The sequence below is a fragment of the Tamandua tetradactyla genome, chromosome 6 (assembly GCF_023851605.1).
Source record: "Tamandua tetradactyla isolate mTamTet1 chromosome 6, mTamTet1.pri, whole genome shotgun sequence".
NCBI classification, from domain to species: Eukaryota; Metazoa; Chordata; class Mammalia; order Pilosa; family Myrmecophagidae; genus Tamandua; species Tamandua tetradactyla.
In genome coordinates, this window is record NC_135332.1 from 178465857 (window position 1) to 178491736 (window position 25880).

Here is a 25880-nt window from a genome sequence, read left to right on the forward strand (position 1 = left end):
ACCCTATGTGTTAATATAAAAGGAACAATTCAAAAAGACAACATAAGAATCATCAGCATTTATGCACCAAGCCAGGGTGCTCCAAAATACATGAGGCAAACACTGACCACACTGAAAGGAGAAGTAGACGCCTCGACCATAATAACTGGGGACTTCACTTCCATGCTCTCATTAACGGAAAGAATATTTAGAGAGAGGATCAATAAGGAAACAGAGATTTTGAATAATATGATGAATGAACTAGAGTTAACAGACATTTACAGAACATTACACCCCACAACAGCAGGATACACATTTTTCTCAATTGCCCATGGATCATTCTCAAGGATAGACCATATGCTGTGTCACAAAACAAGTCTCAATAAATTTTTAAAGATTGATATTTTACTAAACAATTTATCAGATCATAATGGAATAAAGTTGGAAATCAATAATAGGCAGAGGGCAAGAAACTCACAAATATATAGAGGCTAAATGACACACTCAAACAACCAATGGGTCAAGTAAGAAATTACAAGAGAAATCAATAAATATCTCAAGGAAAATGAAAATTGTAGTACAACATATCAAAATTTATTGGATTCGGCAAAGGTGGTGGTGAGAGGAAATTTATTAGCCCTCAATGCCTATATTAAAAAAGGAGAAAGAGCAAAAATCAAGAAATTAACTGTTCACCTGAAGAGCTAGAGAAAGAACAAACTAACCCCAAAGCAATAGAAGGAAAGAAATAATGAAGATTAGAGTAGAAATAAATGAAATTAAGAACATGAAAACAATCGAGAAAATCAACAAAACTGGAAGTTGGTTCTTTGAGAAAAATCAATAAAATTGACAGAAACTTAGTTAGACTGACAGAGACAGAGAGAGAGGATGCACGTAAATAAAATCTACAATGGGAGAAAGGACACAACCACTGACCCCACAGAAACAGAGGAAGTAATGACAGGATACTATGAGCAACAATGTATACAACATAAATGAAATGGACAACGTCCTAGAGAAGCATGAATAAACTAAATTCACTCAAGAAGAAATAGATGACCTCAAGAGACCAAATCACAAGTAAAGAGATTGAATCATTCATCAAGAGGCTCCCAAAAAAGAAAAGCCCAGGATCAGACGGCTTCACATGCGATTTCTTCCAAGCATTTAAGAAAGAATTAGTACCAATTCTGTTCAAACTCTACAAAAATACTGAAGAGGGAAAACTACATGATTCATTCGATGAAGCCGACACCACCCTAATACCAAAGCCAGACAAAGCTACTAAAAGAAAAGAAAATTACAAACCAATCTCTTCAGTGACTATAGATGCACAAATGCTCAACAAAATACTGCAGATTGAATCAAGCAACAAATTAAAAGAATTGAATTATATTCCATGATCAAGTAGGATTTATTCCAGATACAAAAGTCTGGTTCAACACAAGAAAATCAATTAATGTAACACATATCAATAAATCAAGGCAGAAAAACCATATGACCATCTTAATTGATGCAGAAAAAGCATTTGACAAAATTCAACATCCTTTCTTAATGAAAATACTTCAAAGGACAGGAACAGAAGGGAAATTCCTTAACATGATAAATATATGAAAAACTCACAGCTAACATCACCCTCAATGGGGAAAGACTAAAAGCTTCCCCTTTAAGATCAGGAACAAGACAAGGATGTCCACTGTCACCACTGTTATTTAACATTATGCTGGAAGTTCTAGCCAGGGCAATTAGACAAGAAAAAGAAATAAAAGGTATCCAAATTGGAAAGGAAGAAGTAAAACTCTCACTGCTTGCAGATGACATGATTATATGTCAAAAATCTGAAAAAATCTAGAGCAAAGCTACTAGAGCTAATAAATGAGTATAGCAAAGTGGTAAGGTACAAGACAAACACCCAAAAATCAGCAATAAGCAATCTGAGGAGGAAATTAAGAAAAAAATCTATTTACAATAGCAACCAAAAGAATAAAATATTTAGGAATAAATTTAACTACGGACCCAAAAGACCTATACAGAGAAACTATAAGAAATTGCTAAAAGAAATCATGGAAGAACCAAACAAATGGAAGGGCGTTTCATGTTCATGGACTGGAATACTAAATATAGTTAAGATGTCAATACTACCCAAACTGATTTATAGATTCAATGCAATACTAAATAAAATCCCAACAACTTACATTGCAGAAACTGAAAAACCCACAACCAAATTTATTTGGAGGAGCAGGGTGCCCCAGACAGCTAAACATATCTTGAGAAAGAAAAACGAAATGGGAGGTCTCACACTACCTAACTTTAAAGCATATTATAAAGCTACAGTAGTCAAAATAGCATGATATACTGCAACTGCTGAATTGTGTTCCAGTAGCCTTTATTCTTGAAGAAGATTGTATAGCTATACATTCTATATTGAAAAAAAAACAGCATGGTACAGGCATAAGATAGATATACTGATCAATGGAATCGAACTAAGTGTTCAGAAACACACCTTGTCATCTAAGGCAGTTAATCCATAACAAGGCAGTCAGGCCAACCTAACTGGGACAGAGCAGCCTCTTCAATAAATGGTATTTGGAAAACTGGATATCCATGTGAAAAAGAATGAAAAAGGATTCATATCTCACACCCCATATAAAAATTAACTCAAAATGGATCAAAGACCTAAACATTAGAACTAGGATGTAAAACTTTAAAAGGAAAATATCTTATAAATCTCGTGATAGGAGGTGGCTTTCCAGATATTACACCCAAAGTACCAGCAATGAAAAAAGAAATAGATAAATAGGATCTCCTCAAAAGTAAGTACTTCTGAGCTTCAAAGAATTTTGTCAGAAAAGTAAAAAGGCAGCTTATGCAATGGGAGAAAGTTATTTGGAAACTACATTATCAGATAATACTTAATATCCAGAATATATAAAGAGATTCTACAATTCAACAACAAAAAGTCAAACAACCCAATTTAAAAAGGGACGAAAGACATGAACAGACCCTTTTCAGAAGAGGAAATACAAATGGCTAAAAGGCATATGAAAACATGTTCAACTTCCCTGGCTATTAGAGAAATGTGAATCAAAACCACAATGAGATCTCACACCCACTAAAATGGACATTATAAAAAAAAAAACAGAAAACAATAAGTACTGGCGAAGATGTGAAGAAAGAGGCAGGCACACTTATTCACTATTGATGAGAATGTAAAATGATGAATGCACTCTAGAAGGCAGTGTTGCGGTTCCTCAGGAAGCTAAAATTACCATATGGTCTAGCAACCCCAATACTAGGTATATATTCAGAGGAACTGAAGGCAAGGACACAAATGGACATTTACACAATGATGTTTATAGTGGCATTATTCATGATTGCCAAGAGATGGAAACAGCCCAAATGTCCATCAAACGATGAGTGGCTAAACAAGCTGTGGCATATATATATATATATATATATATATATATATATATATATACACACACACACACACACACACACACAATGAAATATTACGCCACCTAAGACAGAATAAAGTCATTAATGAGTGGACTTTGAGAGTTAAAGTTAAGGACACAGGTTATCAGGACATAGAAAGAGTGCAGATATTGGGCATTTGGTGCTGAAGGAGTACAGAATGTACAACAGGACTGTGAAACTTCAGAAATGGATAATACAATATTATCTGATGGTAGCACAATAATACACACTGACTGAAGCTGAATGTGAGTATGGCTGAAGGGGGGCTGGAGGTATGTGTGACATCAGAGGGAAAGAGGATAAAGACTGAGATGTTGTAACTTAGGAATGCCTAGAGTAGAAAATGATGGTGATTAAATGTACAAATACAAGACTGTTTTTGCACGAGGGAAAACGAATGTCAACGTTGCAAGTGCTAAAAATGGGATGGTATACTGGAAAAAACAGAATCAATGCAAGCTAGGGTCTATAGTCAACAATAACATTGCAAAATGTTCCACTGAATGTGACAAAGGCAATACACCAAAATTAAATGTCAACAAGTGGGGGATGTGGGGGACGGGTATGGGATACTTTGTGGAAGCAAAGGAAACGTCCTCACATAGACTGAGGAGGTGAAGGCATGGCTATATGATTATAGCAGGAATCATTGATTTTTTTTTTTACTTAGGTTGGATAGCATGATGTGACAATAAAACTGTTTTAAAATGAACAGTGAGATACAAGTGCTGGAGAAAATGTGGAGAAAGAGATGCTCTATCCACTGCTGGTAGGGAAGCAGAGTGGTGCAGCCCCTTGGAGGGCAGGGTGGTGGTGCCACAGGAGGCGAGGAGTGGGGTTGCCACATGATCCTGCAACCCTGCTGCTAGGTGAATGCTTGGAGGAACTGAGAGTGGGAACACAAATGGACATCTGCATACTGGTGTTTATGGTGGAAGTGTTTCTGATTTGCAATGGATGAAGGTAGCCTAAGGTACAATGACTGAGGAACAGGAGGGAAAACAGGTGGAGTAGATTTAACAATCTTACTGAGGCTACAAGAAGGAATGAAGTTGTGAGGCATTCAACCAGGTGAATGAACCTTGAAAACAGTATGTTGAATGAAATGTCAGAAACAAAAAGACAAATACTATCATGCCTCACTCATATGGATGACCTATAATATACAAACCTGTAGAATTTAAATTGAGAGCATGGGTTATCAGGCTGGGGCCTATTGTAAAAGTTCCTAGATTATAAACTCTATGGCAGTTATATCTGTTCCAAAGTTGTAACTGTTATTTCTAAATTCTGAGATGCTGCTCTATCTCAGAATTCTACACACACTATAACCCAGTTGTTCCCTGGAACTCAGGGTATTTGTGTGATACCCAAAACTCAGAATTAGGGCTCTGAAGCTATGAAAACCAGCATAACCCCATACACTGTTACAAGTGCTGAAAAACTGATCAGACTGCGACTAGAGATACGAATGAAACTGATCTGGATAGGACTAAGGTAAATCAGAACACAGGGTAAACAATGATATGATATATGTTCTAAAACTTCAGGGCAGGCAACGGTGGTTCGGTGGCAGAGTTCTGGCCTGCCATGCCAGACACCGGGGTTTGATTCCAGGCGCCTGCCCATGCAAAAAAACAACAACTTCAGGTTCTGTGTGAGACCAAAGGGAGAGATGTTTATTTGGTGCAAATTTTATATTTTGGTTAGTACATTATCTAATTGGACTTATATCATCAGTTTATTCCAACACCATAATTACATGGAATTAGGTAGGGAGTGAGATCTTGCTGGCTTGTTAGTGTGATGCCCGGATATATCCCAGAGTATTTTGGGCAGAGGATAAAGAAATATTTACAAAATCCCCTTGGGGAACTGACTGGGGAAAAAGGAGGAAACATTAAACTTCCCCATCTGGGAATTCCTGATATTCTCGCAAACAGCGGGGACAACAAATTCAACAGGCTGACCCCTGATCTTGGGGCTCACCTGTATGAGACTCATTTCTGCAAAGGAGAAGCTAAGCCTACTTATAATTGTGCCGAAGAGTCAAAAGACTCATTCGCTGCTCAAATGTGGCCTCTCTCTCTAAGCCAACTCGGCAGGTGAACTCACTGCCCTACCCCCTGCGTGGGACATGACTCCCATGAGTTTAAATCTCCTTGGCAACGTGGGACAGGACTCCTGGGGATGAGCCTGGCCTTGCCATGAAAGGATTGAGAAAACCTTCTTGACCAAAAGGTGGAAGAGAGAAATGAGACAAAATAACGTTTCAGGGGCTGAGAGATTTCAAACAGAGTCAAGAGGTTTTCCTGGAGGCTATTCTTATTCATTATATAGTTATCCCTTTTCAGTTTGTGGTGTATTAGAGTGGCTGGAGGAAACTGTTGAACTGCATTCCAGTAGAGCTGATTCTTGAAGGTGACTGTATAACTATACAGCTTTTACAATGTGACCATGTGTTATGAAAACCCTGTAGCTGATGCTCCCTTTATCCCGGGTATGGTCAGATGAGTAAAAAATAAGGAAAATACATAAATAAATAATAGTGGGGGATAAGGGTTTAAAAAAAAAGATTGGAAAGATTGCAATATTAGTGGTCAATGAGAGGAAGGGGTGAGGGATATGGGATGTACAGATTTTTTTCTTTTACCTTTTTCTTTTTTTGGAGGTGAGGCAAATGTTCTAAAAATGATCATGGTGATGAATCCACAACCATGTGATGATACTGTGAGGACATATTACATACTTAGGATGGATTGTAGTATGATGCATGATGATATTACAATAAAATATTTTTTAAAAAATTCAATTAACTGCTTACAAAGGCAATTGTGTCTGAAAAAAAAATGAATGGGTAAAGCTGGAATGCCTAAATATTTCTGATAATATTTTGGAAAAGCTAAATGGCAACACAATTAAAACATGATCAAAACCACTAAAATCAAAGAGCTCTCCTGGTCCCAGAAATGTATCCTTAATAATTAATTTAAAAGAAGGAAAACTTTACATGCAAAAAAAGGGTCCCATATCACATGAGTTGTAATAAGGAGAAGAAAAAGGAAATAATACATTGTTCAAAAGCAAGGAAATGGTTATGTTCATGCCTTGATGTAATATTATACAGCTCTTAAATATGCTATTTATAGATTATATAGCAATATAAAATAACTACAATATTAACTTTAAAGCAACAAGAATATTTCATCAAATTTAACCACAACTATGTAACCATTCTATACAAAACATGAATAAAAAGTGAAAAAAATTTTCAAAAGAAAAACATATGTATTAGGGGATAATAAAATGGTGGGTATATTTGTAGGTAGGGGTTGGAATTTTGCTGTTGTGTTTTGCTGTCGTCCGGGCAAAAGTGAGCAGAGTCACAGAAAGGCTGCCTGGTCCATGCACAGCACAGGAGACAGGTCTTTCAATACAGAACCATAAAATGAAATCGATGGTTTCTGAACCTGAAAGTTCAAAAGGGTTCACCGTCTTTAAAACCCCTGCCTGACTAGCTGAATTTTGAACACTATTCCTTGCCAGGAACCTTTGCCACTCCCCTTCCTCTATGGCCTCAGGTGGTGAATTGCCTGCAGGTGGTCAGTCCTTGTCCTTTGGAGCAGGATTTAACTTTCGTAAAACAGGAGAACTCTCCTCAACATGGAGAACGCGAGAAAGCTGAGTCATACCAACTTTTTGGACAAACTGTTTTGCCAGAAGTTCTCCAAGCTTATGCAAAAAAACACTGCCACAATGAAAAAAAAAAGCAAATTATAGGAACAGAGACTTTCCCGTACAAATGTCAGAATTTAGACTCTCAATTACTTAGCAGTTCTTCCCATCTGACATAGGGGCCTGGATGTTACAAGTCAAAATCACAGCAAACCTGATGAATCTCATAAACACAATGCTAAAAGGAAAGGAGCCAAAGGAGCCAGACACAAACTAACTCTGTATGAATCTATCATTAAGTTTAAAAACCTGCAAACCATGGGGTTGTGTCAGCAGTCAGGAGAATGGCTCCCTGCGAGGAGGTGGGGAGGACAACCGCTGGGGCAGGGAAAGAGGCCAGCAGTGTTGTTCCTCGTCCCAGGACAATGCTTACACAGATGTGCGCCTTTTTTGACAGTTCACTGATCTGTACACTGTTTTTGCATGCATGTCATTCTTTAGTTTTTAAAGGCTAAAACAAAATAACACAAGAACAAAATAGTCAGGCTACCTTTTGCAGGGGTCTCAGGAACTGGCATCAAACTGGTTAAAAAGGAAAGAGATTTGTGCAGTTGAGGGATCACATTTGAGGACGACCTGTGGGTTGGTGGACTGGGCAGGTTGCTGCTGCATGCTCAGCATTCTCTGCCCTGCCGGGCACCATTCAGCAGCTTGCTGGGTGCAGGCGTGTTGGAGAACTCCACTGCAGGTATAGTGGTTCATTCTGGAAGTAGAATATTTCAACACCAGCTCCGATTTCCCTCAAAAGGGTATGATCTAGTGCAACTTCCCTTCAAAGACGAGGGAGGGAAATGCCATTGCCACTATTTCTGTTTATCTCTCACAAGCTATGGTACCATCTTTGCAAAACCAATTTCCACCTTTTGGTTTTCTTTTGGGAGGAGTCTGTTTCTTCATCCAACATGAGCTCTTCAGCCAGCAACTTATGGATAACTGGCTGGTGAAACAAAGCTCATCTCTGACCTTTTCAGCCTGGGTCTACCGACTGGATGTGGAATTCCAGTGTCCCAGAGAGTAAAGGAAAGCAGGGCCCTGAGCTCTGCCCCGTGCCCAAGCCTTCTCCGGGAGCCGGGGGGTAGAGGGTAGGAAGGGGTAAGGGTGGATCAGGAATACTTACTGTTCTATCCTGGGTTAGGTAAGGAGAAATGTGCCGAAACCTAAGGGTTTGGGACTGTCCTCGCTGCCAAGTAGCTTTCTGTTGTGGATGAGAAAGCTGAGTACAGTGGAGATGGGGGGGGGGGGTGTGGAGGGGGAGCAGAGCTCCTGCCCCCCAGGCCCGCCTTCCAAACAGGAGAGACCCAAGTAGAGGGGAGGAGTCCCCCAAGGGCACAGAGACACAAAAGCCACCCATGTTGCTCTGGACCTTCAGAGCTGAACCCTCAGGGATCAATATTCGGAGCCTCTAATTTCTGCCCCTCAAAATGAAGGCAACGCCCTGACTCAGCACTGGAGGGCAGTGGGGGGGGGGGATTCTGGGATGCCTGGTCCCATCCAGCCCAGTGAGCAGCCTTGGTGCCCACACGAGGCATGTCAGCATCCTTCACTGTTTACTGCCTCCTCTTCTGCTCCATGAGCTTCTCTGGTGATGATTCCAGCTGCTGAGTCTCTATAACCAGAGTCCTATAAAAACTAAGGAGGAATGGAGTAGGAGAGAAATCTTAAAACCATCATATGAAGATAAAACCTTCAACTTGGGATTCCAACCTCTGGACTCCATGAGAACAGGGGACAGCCGTGGAAAATTCCTTCTAACTTAACAACTTGTCTGAAACATATGTTAGATTATTTCACGCCCATTGAATCAAACATAGGTACTTCAAACTGGAAGTACTGTTAAAATATTTAGAGAAGGAATCTCCACAAATCTAAATTGCTATTAGTGATAATAGCTAGTGGCATAAAAGTGAAAATATCTTCTTGTAACTGTGTATCCAGTCTTACTGAAAAGGGTGACATGTCACGTAACTAAATTTTTCAGAAAACTGACTTTACCCTTTTAACACTGATACTTTTAAAATATTAACTATTTTGATGGGAAACTTTTCTAAATTGGGTTGACTGTACTCTGCCTTCCTAGAGAGAGAGAACACGATCTTTCCTGAATGATGTAGATTGCTGGCTACAAATACCTACCCCAGACTGCAGTTGTGGGGCCTGCTAGGGACAGAGGGTACTGCCTGCAAGAGGGTTGGGCCGCCCACGGGGTACCTAGAAAGAGCCAACTCTCTTGGTAGGAACTAGTTTTCTTCCCACAGTCCCACTGTACTCGGCTGAATAATGGCCCCCCCCAAAATATCCAGGGTCCTGAACCCTCCAGGGTTCCACCCACAAATATTACTTTATTTGGCAAAAAACAGACTTTAAGATGAGACCAAGTTAAGTATCTTGAGAAAGGGAGATAATCCAGGATTATCCAGGGGGGGTGGGGGAGAATGGAATCACAAGGTCCTTGTAAGAGCGAGGGAGAAGGCTCGGGTCAGAGAGAGTGGGGCTGGGAGGTGGAAGCAGGGGACACTGCTGGATTGGAAGGTGAGGAAGGGGCTCACCTTCAGAAGGGTGTAAGCAGCCTACTGTAGAAGCTCAAGCCAGGAAGGGAATGGATTTTCCCCTGGAGTCTCCAAAAGGAGCACAGCACTCCTGCCACCTTGATTTAAGACTTGTGACCTCCAGAACCCTAAGATGAATTCGTGCTGCTCTAAGCTACAAAATTAGTGGTAATCTGTTGCAGTGACCATAGGAATCTAATACACACATGTTACAAATGGGGATACCAGAGCTGCCTGTGTAAGGCTGTACAGGCAGCAAGTGGCCCCACCTGGACTGCCATGCCGAGCCCGTGGCCCTAACCACTCTGCCTTGATGCCTCTCCACACAGCCTGGCACGCAGATTTGTGCCACCTAATGCAAGAAAAGCATCCTATAGGAAGCATAACTGACATTCAGTAGCAGGCATTTTGCAGAGCACACATCTTCACAGTTCTAGCATTTCTGCAGTAATTTGTGCAATAGCAAATCAGGACAGAAATAGCTACAGCAAAAAAAATACAGTTTAGGAAGTCTCTGTTCTTTAAAGACTGAACTTCAAGAAACTGCAGACTTTGAGACTCTGTAATTAGTACATCAGTTTTGATACATGGAGGCACGGATCAGCATGAGATATTGAAAGAAACAGAAAGCAGTGCAGAGCTGGAGGAAAGAGTTGTTTGCAGCTAAGCCCCCTACCCGGGCATGAGGCAATGAAGACTCACTCAACAGGTAAATCTGCATAACAGAAAAAGCTGACTGCTGGGTAAGTTGTGTCATTCATTTTATGGTATAGGCTCATTATTCCCAGTGGTTCTTGTGGTTTAAAGAAAACAGGAAAAAAGAATTTCATGAAGGCCCAAACAGGATGCACCTATAAAATGACATCCCCAGGCCTTGAAATCAGGCCGACCCTCCCCTGCCCTTTACCCAGGGACCACCATAAAGACAAGGAGTGAGCCCACTCTGAACATGGTAGTTGTCCTCACTTCCGTCCCCTACCCCAGGGTGAAGGGAAGGGAAGTGAGAGGGACAAGGATGCCACAGAAAGGGCCTGAGCTTTGTACATGAACTTGGCAGGATCAACCAAGGTGCCTGCTCAGGTACTTTTTCCTATTTACTTCCAGGTTCTACAGCATTGTGATTCTGGAAGTGAGAAACCTTGGGGCAAGTAAAGCTACTTTATCCTACAGCGATTTTGCTTTTTAGAGGCTATAACTTTTTTTAAAAATCTATTTTTACATCTCTTAGAATATGTCAAAGTGTTGCAGTGCATCTTTTATTATAAGCTGAGGAAGGGGCGAGGGGTGGAGATACTTCCTCCACTTAGACCTAATTTCCACAGTCAACTCCCCACTTGTCTATTACCTATACAAGGGTACTTGAAGCCTGGATAATTCCTCTTCATAAATTTTACAAGAAAATTTCCTTGTATCTCAAGTGCAGGAGGCAGGATGGGTTGGGGGTAAGAAGGAAAACCCAAAGGAATTAGTACTGAAGTTAAGAGCTTTTTATTTCATGATTAGAGAATTCCAGTCTGGTTACATGACGCGGAAGCACTAGACTAGTTTACCTTCCACGTATGACACAGGTCGGCAGTCACATACCAACCTTCTAGACAGCACATCACATCTAGGTCCTTTTAAAAGTGAAAAAAAGGAGAAATGTCTTGCAGTAGAATTTACGCATTGAATCCTTACACACTGCTAGCACACATGCAAAGGGCTTAATCTGACCCTCTGCAGATCAATTTCTCTCTGTATATACTGACTGGCAAAACTTTTTAACTGAAATGTTTAACCTAGACCAACCTACCCTTTACAGTAATGAGTTTCTTTGGGAAATAGGAATGCAATGAACAGGGACACAACACTTTATAAGAAGCTGACAAATGTGAAAAATTAAATTTGCAAGCAGGTAAATGGGAGGATAATTACTCAATTCCTTTCCATGGGATTTTTTTTTTAATTTCATGAAAAGATGCCCAAGAAGATAAATTTAATGTGAGTTCCTCTACCATATTTAAAAATATCTAATACCCAGTGCTTGAGTTAACATAACTATCTTTTTGTTTCCTCATTGCTAAAAGTAGGTACCAGGCAATGGGCTGGCTTAAACAATGGGAATTTATCGGCTCATAGTTTGAGGCCAGGAGAAGTCCAAAATCAGGGTGTCATCAAGCGATGCTTTCTCCCGAAAGACTGTGGCATGCTGGGCATACCTGTGGGTGGCCCTCACTCCTCGGCTTTTCTGTCACATGGCCATGCACATGGCGGCCTCTATTTTCTCTTCTGCTCAGCTTCTGGCTGATCCCAATGGCTTTCTCTCTCTCTCTCTCTCTCTCTCTCTCTCTCTCTGGCCTTTCCAGCCACCCTAACTCAGCTGGGCCACACCTTAACTGAAGTAGCCTCATCAAAAGTCCTTTATACATGGGTTCACACCCACAGGAATGGAATAAGTGTAAGTACATGTTATTCTGGGGTACACAGCTCCATGCCATCATAATCCGCTCTCAGGACCCCAAAAAGACATGTATAATACATTCACTCCATCACAATATCCCAGAAGCCTTAACTCATTTCGGTAACAATGCTAAGTAAAAAGTCTCATCAAAACCAGTTATGGGTGTGTATCTTCTAAGTATCTTCTAAGGCCTCAGTGGAAGAACTTTTAGCATCCATATTTCTACCAACAGTTCATCAAAGCAATCTAGGCTTTTCCTATCAAGCACGCCTCACAATTCATCCAGCCTTTACCCGTTACCCAATTTCAGAGCTGTTTCCACGTTGTAGGTATTTGCAACAGCTGGACCTGAAGTTCTTGCATCAAAAAAATGTATTAGTCAGAATTCTCCAGAGAAACAGATGGAACAGGAAATAAATATATATATAGATTTATTACAGGAATTGACTCGTGACTATGAAGTTTGGCAAGTCTGAACTCTGGAGAATTCTAATGGTAGAGACAAAAAATGATAAGGACACTGTTGTACACTGGAGAAAGAAGAGAAGAAAAAGACAAGAAACAGATGGGAACTGGGGTTATAAGATTTAGATACGGCCACCCGGGAAGGCTTCCCTGAGACGGTGACTCGAGTGAAGGCTGGAGGACATGAACGAAGTCCACATCGAGGCATTGCAGGAAAGAGCCTGGCTGGTAGAGGGATGGATTGAAGCATATGCTCCAGGAAGGGCATGTGCCTCGTAGACTGGAGGAACAGCAGGAGCTCCACATGTCTGGGGAGATTACTGCCGGTGGGAGAAGAGAAGGAGACAGTCAAAGAGATGGTGTGCTGGAGTAGGAGGGTCAGACAAACCCTAGTAAGGATTTGGCCTTCTACTCCCAATAACTGAAGATACACAGGAAGATTCCAGACAGAGGATGACCTGATATTTGTTTCAGCAGAATCACTCTGGCTGTTGTGTTGAAAATAGCTATAGGGGACAAGGGTAGAAGAAGGAAGGTCAGTTAGAAGGCTAATGCAAGAATGAAGGCAAAACCATCAGAAGGAGAATGAACAAAATGTGGGATATACATACAGTGGAATGTTACTCAGCTCTACAAGGAATAGGTGAGTATGTGCTACAATAAGGATGAACCTTCAAGACATCACGTTGGACAGCTACACACAAAATAACATATATTCCACTTAAATGAAATATCTAGAATAAGGAGATGCGTAGAGACAGAAAGTAGTTCAGAGGTTCCCAGGGCCATAGGGAGAGGGAATGAGGATTTATTGCTTAATGGATACAGAGTTTCTGTTTGAGTTGAGGAAAGAGTTTTGGTAATCGATGGTGATGACAGTAACACAACACTGTGAATGCAATTATTATCGCTGACTGCACAAGAAAGTGGTTAAAATGGAGCCAGGTGGGGTGATGAGAAGTGGTAGAATTCTGGATTATGCTGAAGAGAGAACATACAAGATCTGCTAAAGGACCAGATATGGCTGTGAATGAGAGTCGAGACTGACCCCAGGCTTTTCTGGCCCAAGCAATTGAAAAGGAATTGCTATTTACTGAATTGGAGTAGCCCAGACTGTTTACAGTCTGATGACCAAATCTAGCCTGTAAGCTGTTTTTGCCTGGTTTTTACACCAAAACAAAAGGTTTGTAAAAATAAAACAAAAATAAGAGGACAACAATGATGCAATGATTATGCAAGAGAGACCATATGTGGCTGGCAAAGCCTCAAGTTTTTCCTGTCTCCTTACAGACAAAGCTTTGCAATCCCTGGGCCACAGGAGATACAGGTATGCAGGGGAAGAGCCGGAGCTCACCACTGAACATATTTGGTATGAGGTGCCTTTTAGACATCCAAAGGCAGATGTGGAGTGGATATTTGTAGATGTAGGCCTGGAGCTCAGAGGAGAGGACTGAGCTGAACGTATGAACTTGGAAGCTGTTTCGGTTTCATTTCTCTGCTCTCCATGTCAGTTGTTTTAAGAACTCCAGTAAACTAATTAATTAAGACCTACCACCAATGGGCCAGGTCACATCTCCAGCTAATCAAAAGGTCCCACCCACACTGTGTGGGTCACATTCCCATGAAAACAATCTAATCTAAAGGACCCACTGACAACTGAATGGGACACATCTCCATGGAAACAACCCAATCAAAAGGTCCCACCCAACATAAGTAGGTTTGGCCCCACAAGATTGGATTAGGATTAAATGTGCATGGTTTTTCTGGGGTACATAACAGTTTCAAACCAGCACAGTCTGCCTTCTGGACTCCAAAAAAGATGTTTTCTTTCCACATACAAAATACATGGCATTCCATCACAATATTACAAAAGCCTTACACCATTTCAGTAACAATACAAATACAATACCAAGTCAAAAACAGTACAAAATTTCATCAAAGTCAGTTACAGGCACGGTCTGTGCTAAGGCAGAAATTCTTCTCTGGCTGTGGATCCAGAACAAGTTGTCTGCTTCAATGTATAAAGGCGGGACAGTCATAGGACAGACATTTCCACTGCCATAAGGAAAAACTGAAAGGAAAAAGGGGTCATCAGACCCAAACAGTTCCAAAAACCTGCAAGGCAAACTCTATTAGATGATTTCAAACTCTCCTCGGGGCTTGAGAGAGCGGCAGTTCCTCCCTTTCCAAGGACTTATGCAGTGGCACTGTTCTTTCCAAACACTGGGAGGAGGGTTGCAACACTGAAGGAAAACCACCTTTTTCTCAGCTCCACCCCCTTCAACTATTGGGGCAGCCCCTGGACTTTCTTCCATCTCCCGGGCACATGCTCAACCCCTTCAGAACGGTGGGGTGGCAGCAAGGCTCCCCAGTCCCCAGAGAATGTGCTCCACCTACTCTGAGGCCCAAGACAGCAACACTTTCCTGCCCGCCCTCTGCCTCCCTGTCAGACTAACCCCTTCCATGTCCATGGGTGGAACTGCTCCCCAGGCCTGCGATTTTCCGGTTCCAGAGTCTAGCATCCATGGTTCTGCCTTTAAAGTAATTTCTCCTTCAATTTATCCCTTCTCTGTCCCTTTCAGTCCAGGCTGGCAGTGTTTCCATTTATATAGATCTCACAACAAATGTGTTGACTTGGCACATAACATAGAGGGGTCAGATCCATCACACAATAGGACTTTCCACAGATCCCTTCTGGATAACTCAATCTCCAATCCTTGCTTGTCCTGTAATGGCTAACTGCTTCCATATTTGCTTAAATTCTCACGAAGAACTTTAGACTCTTGAGTCTCATTTTCTAGAAGCCCAAATTTTCCAGACCATCAATTTCTTGTTTCTTTGTCTCTAAGAGCTCATTCTTCAGCTTAACCCTTTCTGTTGCATTTTACTGTAAGTTGCAAGGAGAAGCCAGGCTGCATTTTCCTCATTTAGTTTGGAAGTTTCCTCAGCTAGGTATTCAAGCTCATTGCCTTCAAATTCTACCTTCAATCCAACATCAGGATTCAATTTTGGCAAATTCTCTGCCACTTTAAAACAAGGATTACTTTCTTTCCAGTTTGCAATGATACATTCATCATTTCTGTCTAAGGCCTTATTGGAAGAATCTTTAGCATACATATTTCTACTACTAGGCTTTTCAAAGCAGTGCAGGCCTTTCCCATTCAGCGCCTCACAATTCTTACAGAATCTTCCCCTTATTCATGCAAAAAGCCATTCCAACATGTTTGGCATTTGCAAACCAAAGCATCCCACTCTCAGTACCAAAATCTGTTCTGGTTTCATTTTTCTTCCCTCCATGTCAGTTATTTTAAGGACCTCAGTAAACTAATTAAGACCTACCTCGAATGGGCAGGGTCACATCTCCATCTAATTAAAGGTGCCACCCACAATTAGGTGGCACCCACTTCTCCATGGAAACAATCTAATCAAAAGGTCCCACCCATAACTGGGTGTGCCACATCTCCATGGAAAAAAAACATCAAAACGTCCCACCCGGCAATAGGTCTGTCCTCACAAGGTTGGATTAGGATTAAAAGAACATGGCTTTTCTGAGGTCCATAACAGTTTCAAACCAGCACAGAAGGCGTCAATATAGAATTAGTTTAAAGCCATGAGATTGGACAAGATTACCTCTGGTGTGAGTATAGAAAGAAAGGAGGCCAACGGACCGAAAGACCAGGAAAGGAGACTGAGAAGGAGCATCCAGAAAAGCAGGAGAAAATCCAGTGAGTATGGGCTATATTTTCCTATCATTTGATCCTCAAACCCACTAAGCAAAGGGGTATAAATTATCTCCACCTTACTGATGAGGAAACTGAGGCTGAGAGAAGTAATCTGATCAAGGTTACTCCAGGAAGTGGCAGATAAGACTCAAATCCAGGTCTTCTGGACTCTATCCTTTCCCACATGGCTTCTTTAAGGAACAGCCTAGTGGACTATTACTGATACTGTAAACACAATTAAGGCCAAATAATTTCAGGCAGTCTTTAAAGCACTGTTCTCTGGTTAAAAGCAAGGAGCCTCAACAAGACAACCAAATAATTAACCTGAGCATATTTCTCCAGTGAATTCATGGCATGTTACAGATGTTGTCAAATGGCTCACAAGACTTGGGGAGAGAGGTAGGACCCTGCATTTACAGGGGAGAAATTATTTTTCATAATTTGACCAAACAATTCCAATGTTTATCCAAAAGAGTAATAATTAAATGGAAAAGAAACTAAAACATGTTGAGGAAAAAAAATTAAAAGAAAACAAATAATGCATATTGTGTAATTATAATTATTAAAACAAGGTCATACAAAACAATACATTTAGAAGAAAGATCATTGAAACAGATCATGAGCCAAGAATTAGACCCATCTTGGGAAACTTTGGCATTTCAAATTAACATTGAAACATCTGTAAATACGCTGAATCAACTGACAACTGTTTAGAAACAAATATTCCTACTGCACACCATACACCAAAATAAATTTCAAGAATATTACATTTCTTATGAATCTGAAGAAATCATAAGATTAAGCTTGAAGAAAACATAAAAGAATTTCCTTCAAAAATGGGGAGGTTTATTTTACTATAGAGAAATCAAGGAAGAAATAAACATAAAGATCTATAAATTTAAACACCAAAGTTGTTCAATTCTGTATATATTAAAGTACCATAAAATTTAAAAGCAAATGATAAATTACAGATAAATATTTGCTTCTTAGAAATCAACAAAATAGCACTATAAAAAAATGAGCAAGAGACCTAAATAAATCTTTTTCAAAGATTCTATAATAAACATGTATTATTTATTATTGTGGAAAAAAATTAAAATTAAAAAAGGAAAAAAATAGCTTATCACATGCCGGAAGCTACATAACAGATAATCAGTAGGATTAGGGCACCTGGTCTGTGAGCCAGTATTCTACTTACCAAGCCAGTCCTCAAGAAAACATAAGACTACGGTAAGCATGAAAAGGAAAATATAAGGAATGTGCTATGGCTGTTCTAGAGAAAGTATAAAACTAAATTAGCACCTCATACACTTCCATTCCTTTGTGATCCTTGCCTCTGAGTATCATAAAACATTAATGCTAAAAGAGACCCAAGACATATTAAGGTCTCGTTCCCTTATTTTGCAGATTAACAAAACCAAAGCCCAAAGTAGGGAAGAAAGTTGGCCCCAAGGTATGCCCCTCTTCCAGTGGTCTTATCGCATTTGATAACAGATCCCCTTCTTCGCAGACTGATGAGTGTTAGAAAATAACAGTAACCCTCCAAAAGTATTGGGTGGGGGGTGGGGATCGAGAGAAATAATGCAAATTTTTTTTAGAAATCCAATGTTTTTTTTTTGAAAATATTCCACACTGCTCAAGAGGCCTTTCCCTTTCAGGAAGATCGTTTCACTGCTCTTGACTGCAGAAAGCACCTTTGCTCACCTGAATCCCCTCTCCTGCCCAGAACCTGGAGAAGCGAGTACACTGACGGGCAGGGATGCTGATGGGCCACTGTGATCCCTTGATAGTGTGACTCACAAGGACCCCATCCTTCCACCCCTCCACCTCCCACAACTGCCAGTCCGGGCTCTGCCCATTTAGGCAGCTTCCCCTCTCCCAGAAGCCTCTGAGCACAGAGCCCAGTCCCCCGGCAGCAGGAGGCCACAGAGACACAGCAGGGACAGCTGCTCTATGTTACTGGCAATATTACATTAGGACATCACTGAGTGATGTGCTGTCAGTCAAGAAATACAATTCTTAATTGTGAAGCTCCTATGGAGGGTGGGGTAGTAGTTCCTCAGGAAGCTCAGTATAGAATTGCCATATTACCTAGCAGTCCAATAATTAGGTGTGTTTTCGGAAGAACTGAAAGTAGGGACACGATCAGACATTTGCATACCAATGGATATGGTGGTATTATTCACAACTGCCAATGGATGGAAGTGGCCAAAGGTCCAGCAATTCATGAGCTGTGGCGTATACATGCAATGGAATACTGTGCAGCTGCAGAAAGGAATAAAGGAATGAAGTTGTGGAGCATGCAACTAGGGGAATGAACCTTGAGGACATTATATTGAGCTAAGTAAGCCAGAAGAAAAAGGACAGATACTGTATGATCTCACTAATATGAACTAACTATCATGAGCAAACTCTGAGCATTAAAGTAGAAAGCAAAGGTTATCAGGAGGTAGAAAGAGGGCAAAGATTGGGCAATTGATATTTAATGCGTACAGAATGTTCAATAAGGTTGATTGTAAGGTTCGGAAATGGACAGCACAATACGGTGTGAGGGGAGCACAGCACTCTCAGCGTAATGAGCAAAGCTGAGTGTAAGGACGGTTGAAAGAGGAAGGCTAGAGTCATGCAGGCCACCAGAAGGAAAGCTAGAGGAGAAAAACTGGAACTTGTAACAGCGAAATCTAGAGTGGACAGTATGATGGGTAATTCTATAAACATAAGAAAGTCCTTACACGAACTAGAACAAATGTATGTCACTATACAAGGTGTGGGAAAAATACAATTACTATAAACTAAGGTCCCTAATGAACAGTAACACTGTAACATTCTTTCATCAACTGTAACAAAGGCACTGTACCAAAACTAAATGTCAATAATAAGAAGATTTAAAGGATATGAGATTTTTTCCTTTGGAAGACATCTGAATGTTCTCATAATAACTGTAGTGGTAAATACATAACTATTTGATTTTACCAAGAGCCATTGATTACACACTTCAGATGGACTGTATGTGTGTGAATAAAACTATTAAAAAAAATAATAATAATGGGGAGGGAAGGGGTCTGGGATGTTTTGGGGTTTCTTTTTTATTTTTATTTCTTTTCTTGGAGTAATGAAAATAATATTCTAAAACTGATCGTGGTATATGATGATACTGTGAGCCATTGATTGTATGCTTTGGATGGATTATATGGTGCGTGAATATATCTTACTGAAACTGAATTTAAAAAAAGAAGAAAAGAATTACAGTTCTTACCTAAATGTCCAGACAGCTGAGAGATCAGTAAGGCTGTTCGGGGAGGTGGAGAATTCACTGAAGGCTTTCATTAGTCAGGATATGACTGCTTCACTGTTTCGTATTTTTAGTGATTTGGGTTATGAATGTTTTTAATTGACTGAGCACTGTTTAAGTTTTAATAATTTGGCTTTAGCTTTCTTTCCACCTTGTGCAAGCCTTGATCCTTCACTCTGACAAGTGCCATCCAGGCATTTAGCCTCTCTACTTTGAGTCTGAGGGATCCAAGGATTTGCTCAGGGTGCAACCAACGCCAGCAACCAGTGTCCATGCACACACACAACTGGTTCCCCAGAACATTCCTCAAGTCTAAGCAGGACCTGCTGGGGGCATCACCCTCTAAGCAATGGTATCACAAATCCTTGTTGAAATCACTTTGGCTTTTATAATGAACTCCAATTTTGGTACTATATAGTTTATTTATAAATTATTTACCTATCTTGCTACATAGAGCATTCCCAAGTTCTTCACACAATTCGGGGTTTACAGTAAAATGGACATTTATAAATATCTACTATAGCGGGGCTGCCTGTGTACCTTCGTTCTCTCTCTCTGGCCATCACCAGGAGGCCTTCCCTGGCCGCCGCCCGCTCCGCCCACGAACCCTCTAGCCCACGGCGATCCGACCCTCCTGCCCGGCCCTCCATCACGCCTCTCCCTTCACCACGCCTGCACGCTGCTCTCACCTCCTAGCTAGAGCACGAGCTCCTCAGAGGCAGCTGCTCCTCACTGACCTCGTATCCTAGGGCGACCTTCACAGCTGGCCAACAGTAAGAAATCGACTGACGATAAAATTAGAGTTCCGTTTAAGCATATTTCATCAAGGCCAAATGTGCCCAAATGTTGTTTGTATTTTACGCCGAGGCCCGTTGTGGACTGGATATCAGAATCCTGAGTGTCTTGGATAATGACAGCATCTACTTAAAAAGTAAGGCCAGGTGTGCTCTGGCCTCAAGATGCTCAGGATGCAGGGAGAGGGAGGTATGAAGAGGATAGAAACTTCCAGAACCATGCATCAAGGCTTTGTTTCCCAAAGCAGTGTCACCTTCTGCGCCCACCGCCACCACACACACTCAGCAAGGATTCCTCAGGTGTCTGTCTGAGTTCAGGCATGGCCCCTCGCGCTGAGGATGGTAGTGGGTACGAGAGGCCAGGTCTTCACTGCTCTCTTGTAGAACGGGAAATCTACAAGATATCTGCTTTTTCCAGCCTCCTAGGATACTGACAGTTTCTGCTGGGCTTGGAATGTCAGCTTCAAACCATATCTTTGGAAGAAAAAAAGCTCACTTTGGAATCATTCACTCACCATCAGCAGTGTGAAGCAGCTTGTGGCTTTTCAACGTCCCTTTCGATTTGAATTTCTTGCCACACATGTCACATAGGTGGGTTTTCTCAGTGCTGTGACGATTCATATGAGCTTTGAGGTTACTCTTGCTGCGCGTGGCATACTCACACAGAGAACATTTGAAGGGTTTCACACCTACGGGGGGAGGATGTGTACACATTATATATATGAATGCATGTGTGCGTGCCTCCGAAGGAATATATCTATATCCCTTTTGAATAAACATGCCACAACTCCCCCACTGCCACGCTTTCACCCATGCTGTCCCCCACCTGGAAGGCCCTGCCTTCCTGGTCTGCCATGTATCTCCACTCTACACCTTCTCAAGCTGAAGTCTTTGCTCCCCTATCAATGGTCCCAAATCCTGAAACTCTCTCCTATTAACAATCCCAGCACCGGACCATGAGCTGCTCACATCTGCCTCTCCCCATAACCTGGGACCCCAGTGAGGGCAGCAACTCTGCATAACTTACACAGCAGATAGCCACTAAATTCAAGTGAACTGCGTTAAACTGAACAAAATGAAAGGAACCAAGAATTTTCACAAAAGCAAATGGCATCAGGCCCCCGGGTGAAATATCGTAATAGACTTGTAAGCACATTTCGCTTCACCAGAGCTTTACAAACATTAAGGGAAGATGCTGCTGCTGTTCTTGGGCTGATTTTGCAGCTGAGGACACCCTGGCTTTAAAGGGGCTGGGGGCCTGCCCAGGGCACCAAGCTGAGATGTACACACAGGCCAAGTGGCTGTGGGAGGAAGTGCTTTATGGCCCATGCAGAGGCCAGTGTGGGTGGGGTTTCTGGACAGGAGAGTGATAATCTGACCACATGCACCAAGGAGCTGTTGTAACCCTGAACCAGTGTTTGGATCTGGTTCCCAGTCTGTAAAATGATGGGATCAGGAACCACCTCCCCACGAAACTGCTGGGCCTGCTCTGGGCTGGTGACTTAGAACACACTCTCATGAGGGCAGAGTCACAGCCTGGGCACTAAACCAGGCGGAGCAGCATCATTTTCTATCACAGTTCACCTGACCAGTCCTTTTAACACTAGGTCAGAGCCACAGATGGAGCAGGGCCTATTCCCACCAGGGAGGAGAAGACCACACACACACACTGCACTAAGGCAGGACGCGGCCTGGTAATGGGGTCTTCATACACGGATTAACATTTGAATTATATTCTGAGACTAGCTGCCAAGGTGTCTTCTAAAAAATTCAAAAAATTCAAGAATGCAGATATGTCCTCACAATCCCACAGAAGCCAAACCCCTAATTTCTGTTCCTATCACAACTGGAAGGAGAAGAGCAAAGTAAAGACACAGACCCTGAAGCAGACATATTTCCACTCAAGAGCTCGCCCTCCTACCTGCCAGCTGCGCAACCTTGGGGAAGTTACCTTAACCGCTCTGTGCCCAACATGGTCTCACCGTCACCTCCAAAGGCTGCTATAAATAAACGAGCCATCACAAAACTGCTAAACAATCAGGTGCATGGTGTTCCCCCACAGGGATGTAACTAAGACATTTTTCTGCTCTCTATACACATCGTTTTTATTCCCCAAGAGCTAATATTTAGACCTGCTGTGGTGGATCCATCCCAAGTCCATTACTTTCCCATTATATAACCATGAACCAACTTAGAGATTCTCTGAGGAGCAAACCTTATGTTTGTGCAAAAAGTTCTACACCATGGCTGGTTACTATGACTACAGCTATTATCCATGTTTCATTTTGAGAGCATCATAAAAAAAAGGGATAGCTTCAGTGCAGGTTTCAGTTCCAAAGAACCCTGCTCATTGCACTATGTGAACAGATATACTTTTCCCTTTGTGATTCTGCCATCATACAGAAAAGTCATAGATGAGTGAAAAAATACAATAACAAAAGTCCCAGGATACCTTTACATTTTTAGGCAAGAAACGAAAAGTAACAGTCTTTGGCTTTCTGAATCTTTTCAGAATTCTGAAGTTGTTTAAAATATTACTTTACTTTAAAATGTTAAACACACATTTATTCTATAACTAGAATAGCAATCATGCATTGAGTACCAAATATATGCTACTGAGGGGTGTTTATAAATAACTCATTGATCCATATAACAAATTGTCAAGTAGTTTTTATTCCCATTTTATAGCTGAGTAAACTGAGGTTGAGAGCAATAAAATTATTTGTCCTAAGTCAAACAACTTGCAAGTGGTGAGAGCAGGATTTGCGTCCAGTTTAACTCTCATTCCACAGCATGCATTCTTTACACCCAAACAGAATTATAGTCTGGCGACTTTTCAAATCCAAATACATGACCTTCAGCCTACTTAGGGCTTTCTGGGCTTCCAGTGAAGTCCTTCCAAGTCCCTACTCAGCCCCGCAAATGCTTCGACGCCCCAATCCCCTGCCCTCTTGGCAAACGCTTCTGTCTCCTTGAGTGAGGAGAACACTGCACACTGGGTATGAAGGTCCTCAACTTGGTGACAATGAAACATCCCATGTAGGCATATACCTGCCACCACCCTCCCCGTTCCCTACATTTCAGCATATGAAGTGCCTCTGTCTGTCATAATTACGTGGAGAGGGGAAGAGGGGGCTTCTGCAATCAGATGGCATGGGTCCAAATCCTAGTTCTGCCACTTATCTCTGTGGGACGTTGGGTAGAATGGGCGCAGTACAGCACCTGCCTTGTTGACGGTACTGACTCAGACAACGTGGGTAAAGTGCTCTGTACTCTGCCTGGCTTCCAATAAGTGGTCAACAAATGTTGGTGTGGAAAACATCTGTCAACCTGGGCTTTTGATCTCAACTCCTTTTGCCTTCTCGGGTTCCTATCCCATCAGCTCCTGTTCTCCCTCCTAAAATTCCTTCCCTAAAGCCTATAAAGGAGTCATTTCTGTCAGACATCACAAAAAACGTCTGTTTAATCCTTTGTTTCCTCCTCCCTCAGGAATGCGCCTATTCTCCTCTTGGCCACACTCCAGCTTCCTAACTGGCAGGAAGGGACCTGACACAAGATCTCAGGAGGACTTTTCTCTGCTCCCCTGGCTCCTATGCTCAGCCAAGAGGGCCACCTGCCTATCCAGAAAGATAAACAAAGTCTATGGCCTCTTGACTTGAACTGTATCTTGATTTACAACTTCCCAAAGCCCCAGAAACAGGCTCCCACACATTTCCCTTCACAGTCAAGCACCCCAGAAGCACAGCCTACATCTGTCCCCTCCACTACCCCACCTCCTCTTGCTCGTCTATGAATTCTTCCTCCACACCACGAACACTCTATACTGCTGAAGTCAAAGGGTTCCCTGCTGTCCTCCTCACCTCCATTCACTCATTCTACAAACACTAATTCAATACCTACTACCAAAAAAATATGGTAGGCACCAGAATTACTGCCGTGAATAAGACGGGCAGTTTCTTTTCTCAGGAAATGTATGTTCTAGTGGAGAGCCATAGTGATTTACACTAACTCCAGTTGTGACGGGGGCCATGAAGTGCATACATCTTCTCACTGTATTTGCAACTAAACAAGCAATGACTTCAATCACTGCCCCTAGATGGCTGGTGGACACACTCGCAGTGTGCTGTAGAAACTTTAATTGCAGGAGACACGAAGATATGACTTCCTCCTAATATACCCCCAAAATGAACTACAGAAGCACAAAATAAAGAGTGTTCTATTTTGAAACATGAATACTCACCTTCATGAGCCCAAATATGACGCTGAAGGTCTGAGCCATTCTTCATGAAATAGAAATCACAGTATGGACATTTCATGGCTCGCTTTCCAATGAGCCCTTTCAGCTGAACCCTCCTCCCAAGAACCTCAGAAATAGTGCTCATGGAGACCTCTAGAAGAAAAGCAAGAGATCATGAGAAGCAGCCAAAGAACTTTGACTCAAGCTACATTTAAACAAAACCTGGTGACAGCCCCTGAAGCCACTGACCAACCTTAGCTTCACTAAAGAGGGCAGGCAAATCAAGGTGATATGTGTCTCATGGAGTCACACAATAGGATTCTTGTCTAAAAAGGTAAGCCAGAATCTAATAGGGCTTCAGATCTAGAAATCCATTCATAAAAAATATAAAAAATGGAGAAAATATCACAAGGCAGCAATGGGGCAAATGCAGAATGTGAAAATGTCCACCAAAAAAGTGACCCAGTTCTCTAACAAATCAACATCACAGAAAAGAAAGGGGTCTCGGGAGGCACACTCTTAACAGAATAAAAGAGACTTAAGCAATCTAACAGCTAAAACCAAAAGGTCCGAATCTTAATTCATATGAATCAAACTGTAAAAAAAAAATCTTTGTGCCAACTGGGGAAATTTTCATATGAGTTAAATAATACTAAATGATCGTAAGGATTTACTATTAATTCTGCTTGTTTAAATTGTGGCATGGTGGTTTATTGAAAAACATCCTTATTACCTGCGATGTATACTAAGTTTTTATGGGGAAATGACCTGTTGTCTGGGATATGCTTTAAAATATTCTGGGAGAAAAGAAGGTGGGGTGGGGGGTGAGAGTTTCATTGACAAAACACAGATAACTGTGGAAGCCAACTTCTAGGTACACGGGGGTTCCTTATATAATGTTGTGTACTTTTGTATATGATGAAATCTTCTATAATAAAAAGTCTAAAATAATCACCAAAAAAATGCCCAGCATCTGTTCATGAAAAAAGGTCACTGGTGTGAATGAGTGTCTTTGGCTCACACAGGACACAATGAACATGGGAAGGACAGAATGGCATTTGGAGAATCACATAACCTAGGTGGCTTCTGCATAGATGGAGGCCTGGAGCCCCAGTCTGTTCCCAGACAAACCAAGAGTACTGGTGTGCTTCCACTATTATGTGTCCTCCATTTCTTAGCACTTACAA

The 25880-nt window shown here is 41.6% G+C and overlaps 1 protein-coding gene across 7 annotated transcripts in view; it reads right to left on the minus strand.

Annotated features, from left to right (window-relative positions):
- Positions 1-25880, minus strand: part of ZFAT (zinc finger and AT-hook domain containing) — a 271981-nt gene that overhangs the window by 97988 nt on the left and 148113 nt on the right. For all 7 annotated transcript variants that reach the window (XM_077167748.1, XM_077167742.1, XM_077167743.1 and 4 more), the window contains 2 exons: positions 24697-24846; positions 20972-21145 (listed from right to left, as the gene is read on the minus strand). In XM_077167748.1, the coding sequence (XP_077023863.1) occupies positions 20972-21145; positions 24697-24846 (324 nt within the window). The remainder of the gene's footprint in view (positions 1-20971; positions 21146-24696; positions 24847-25880) is intronic.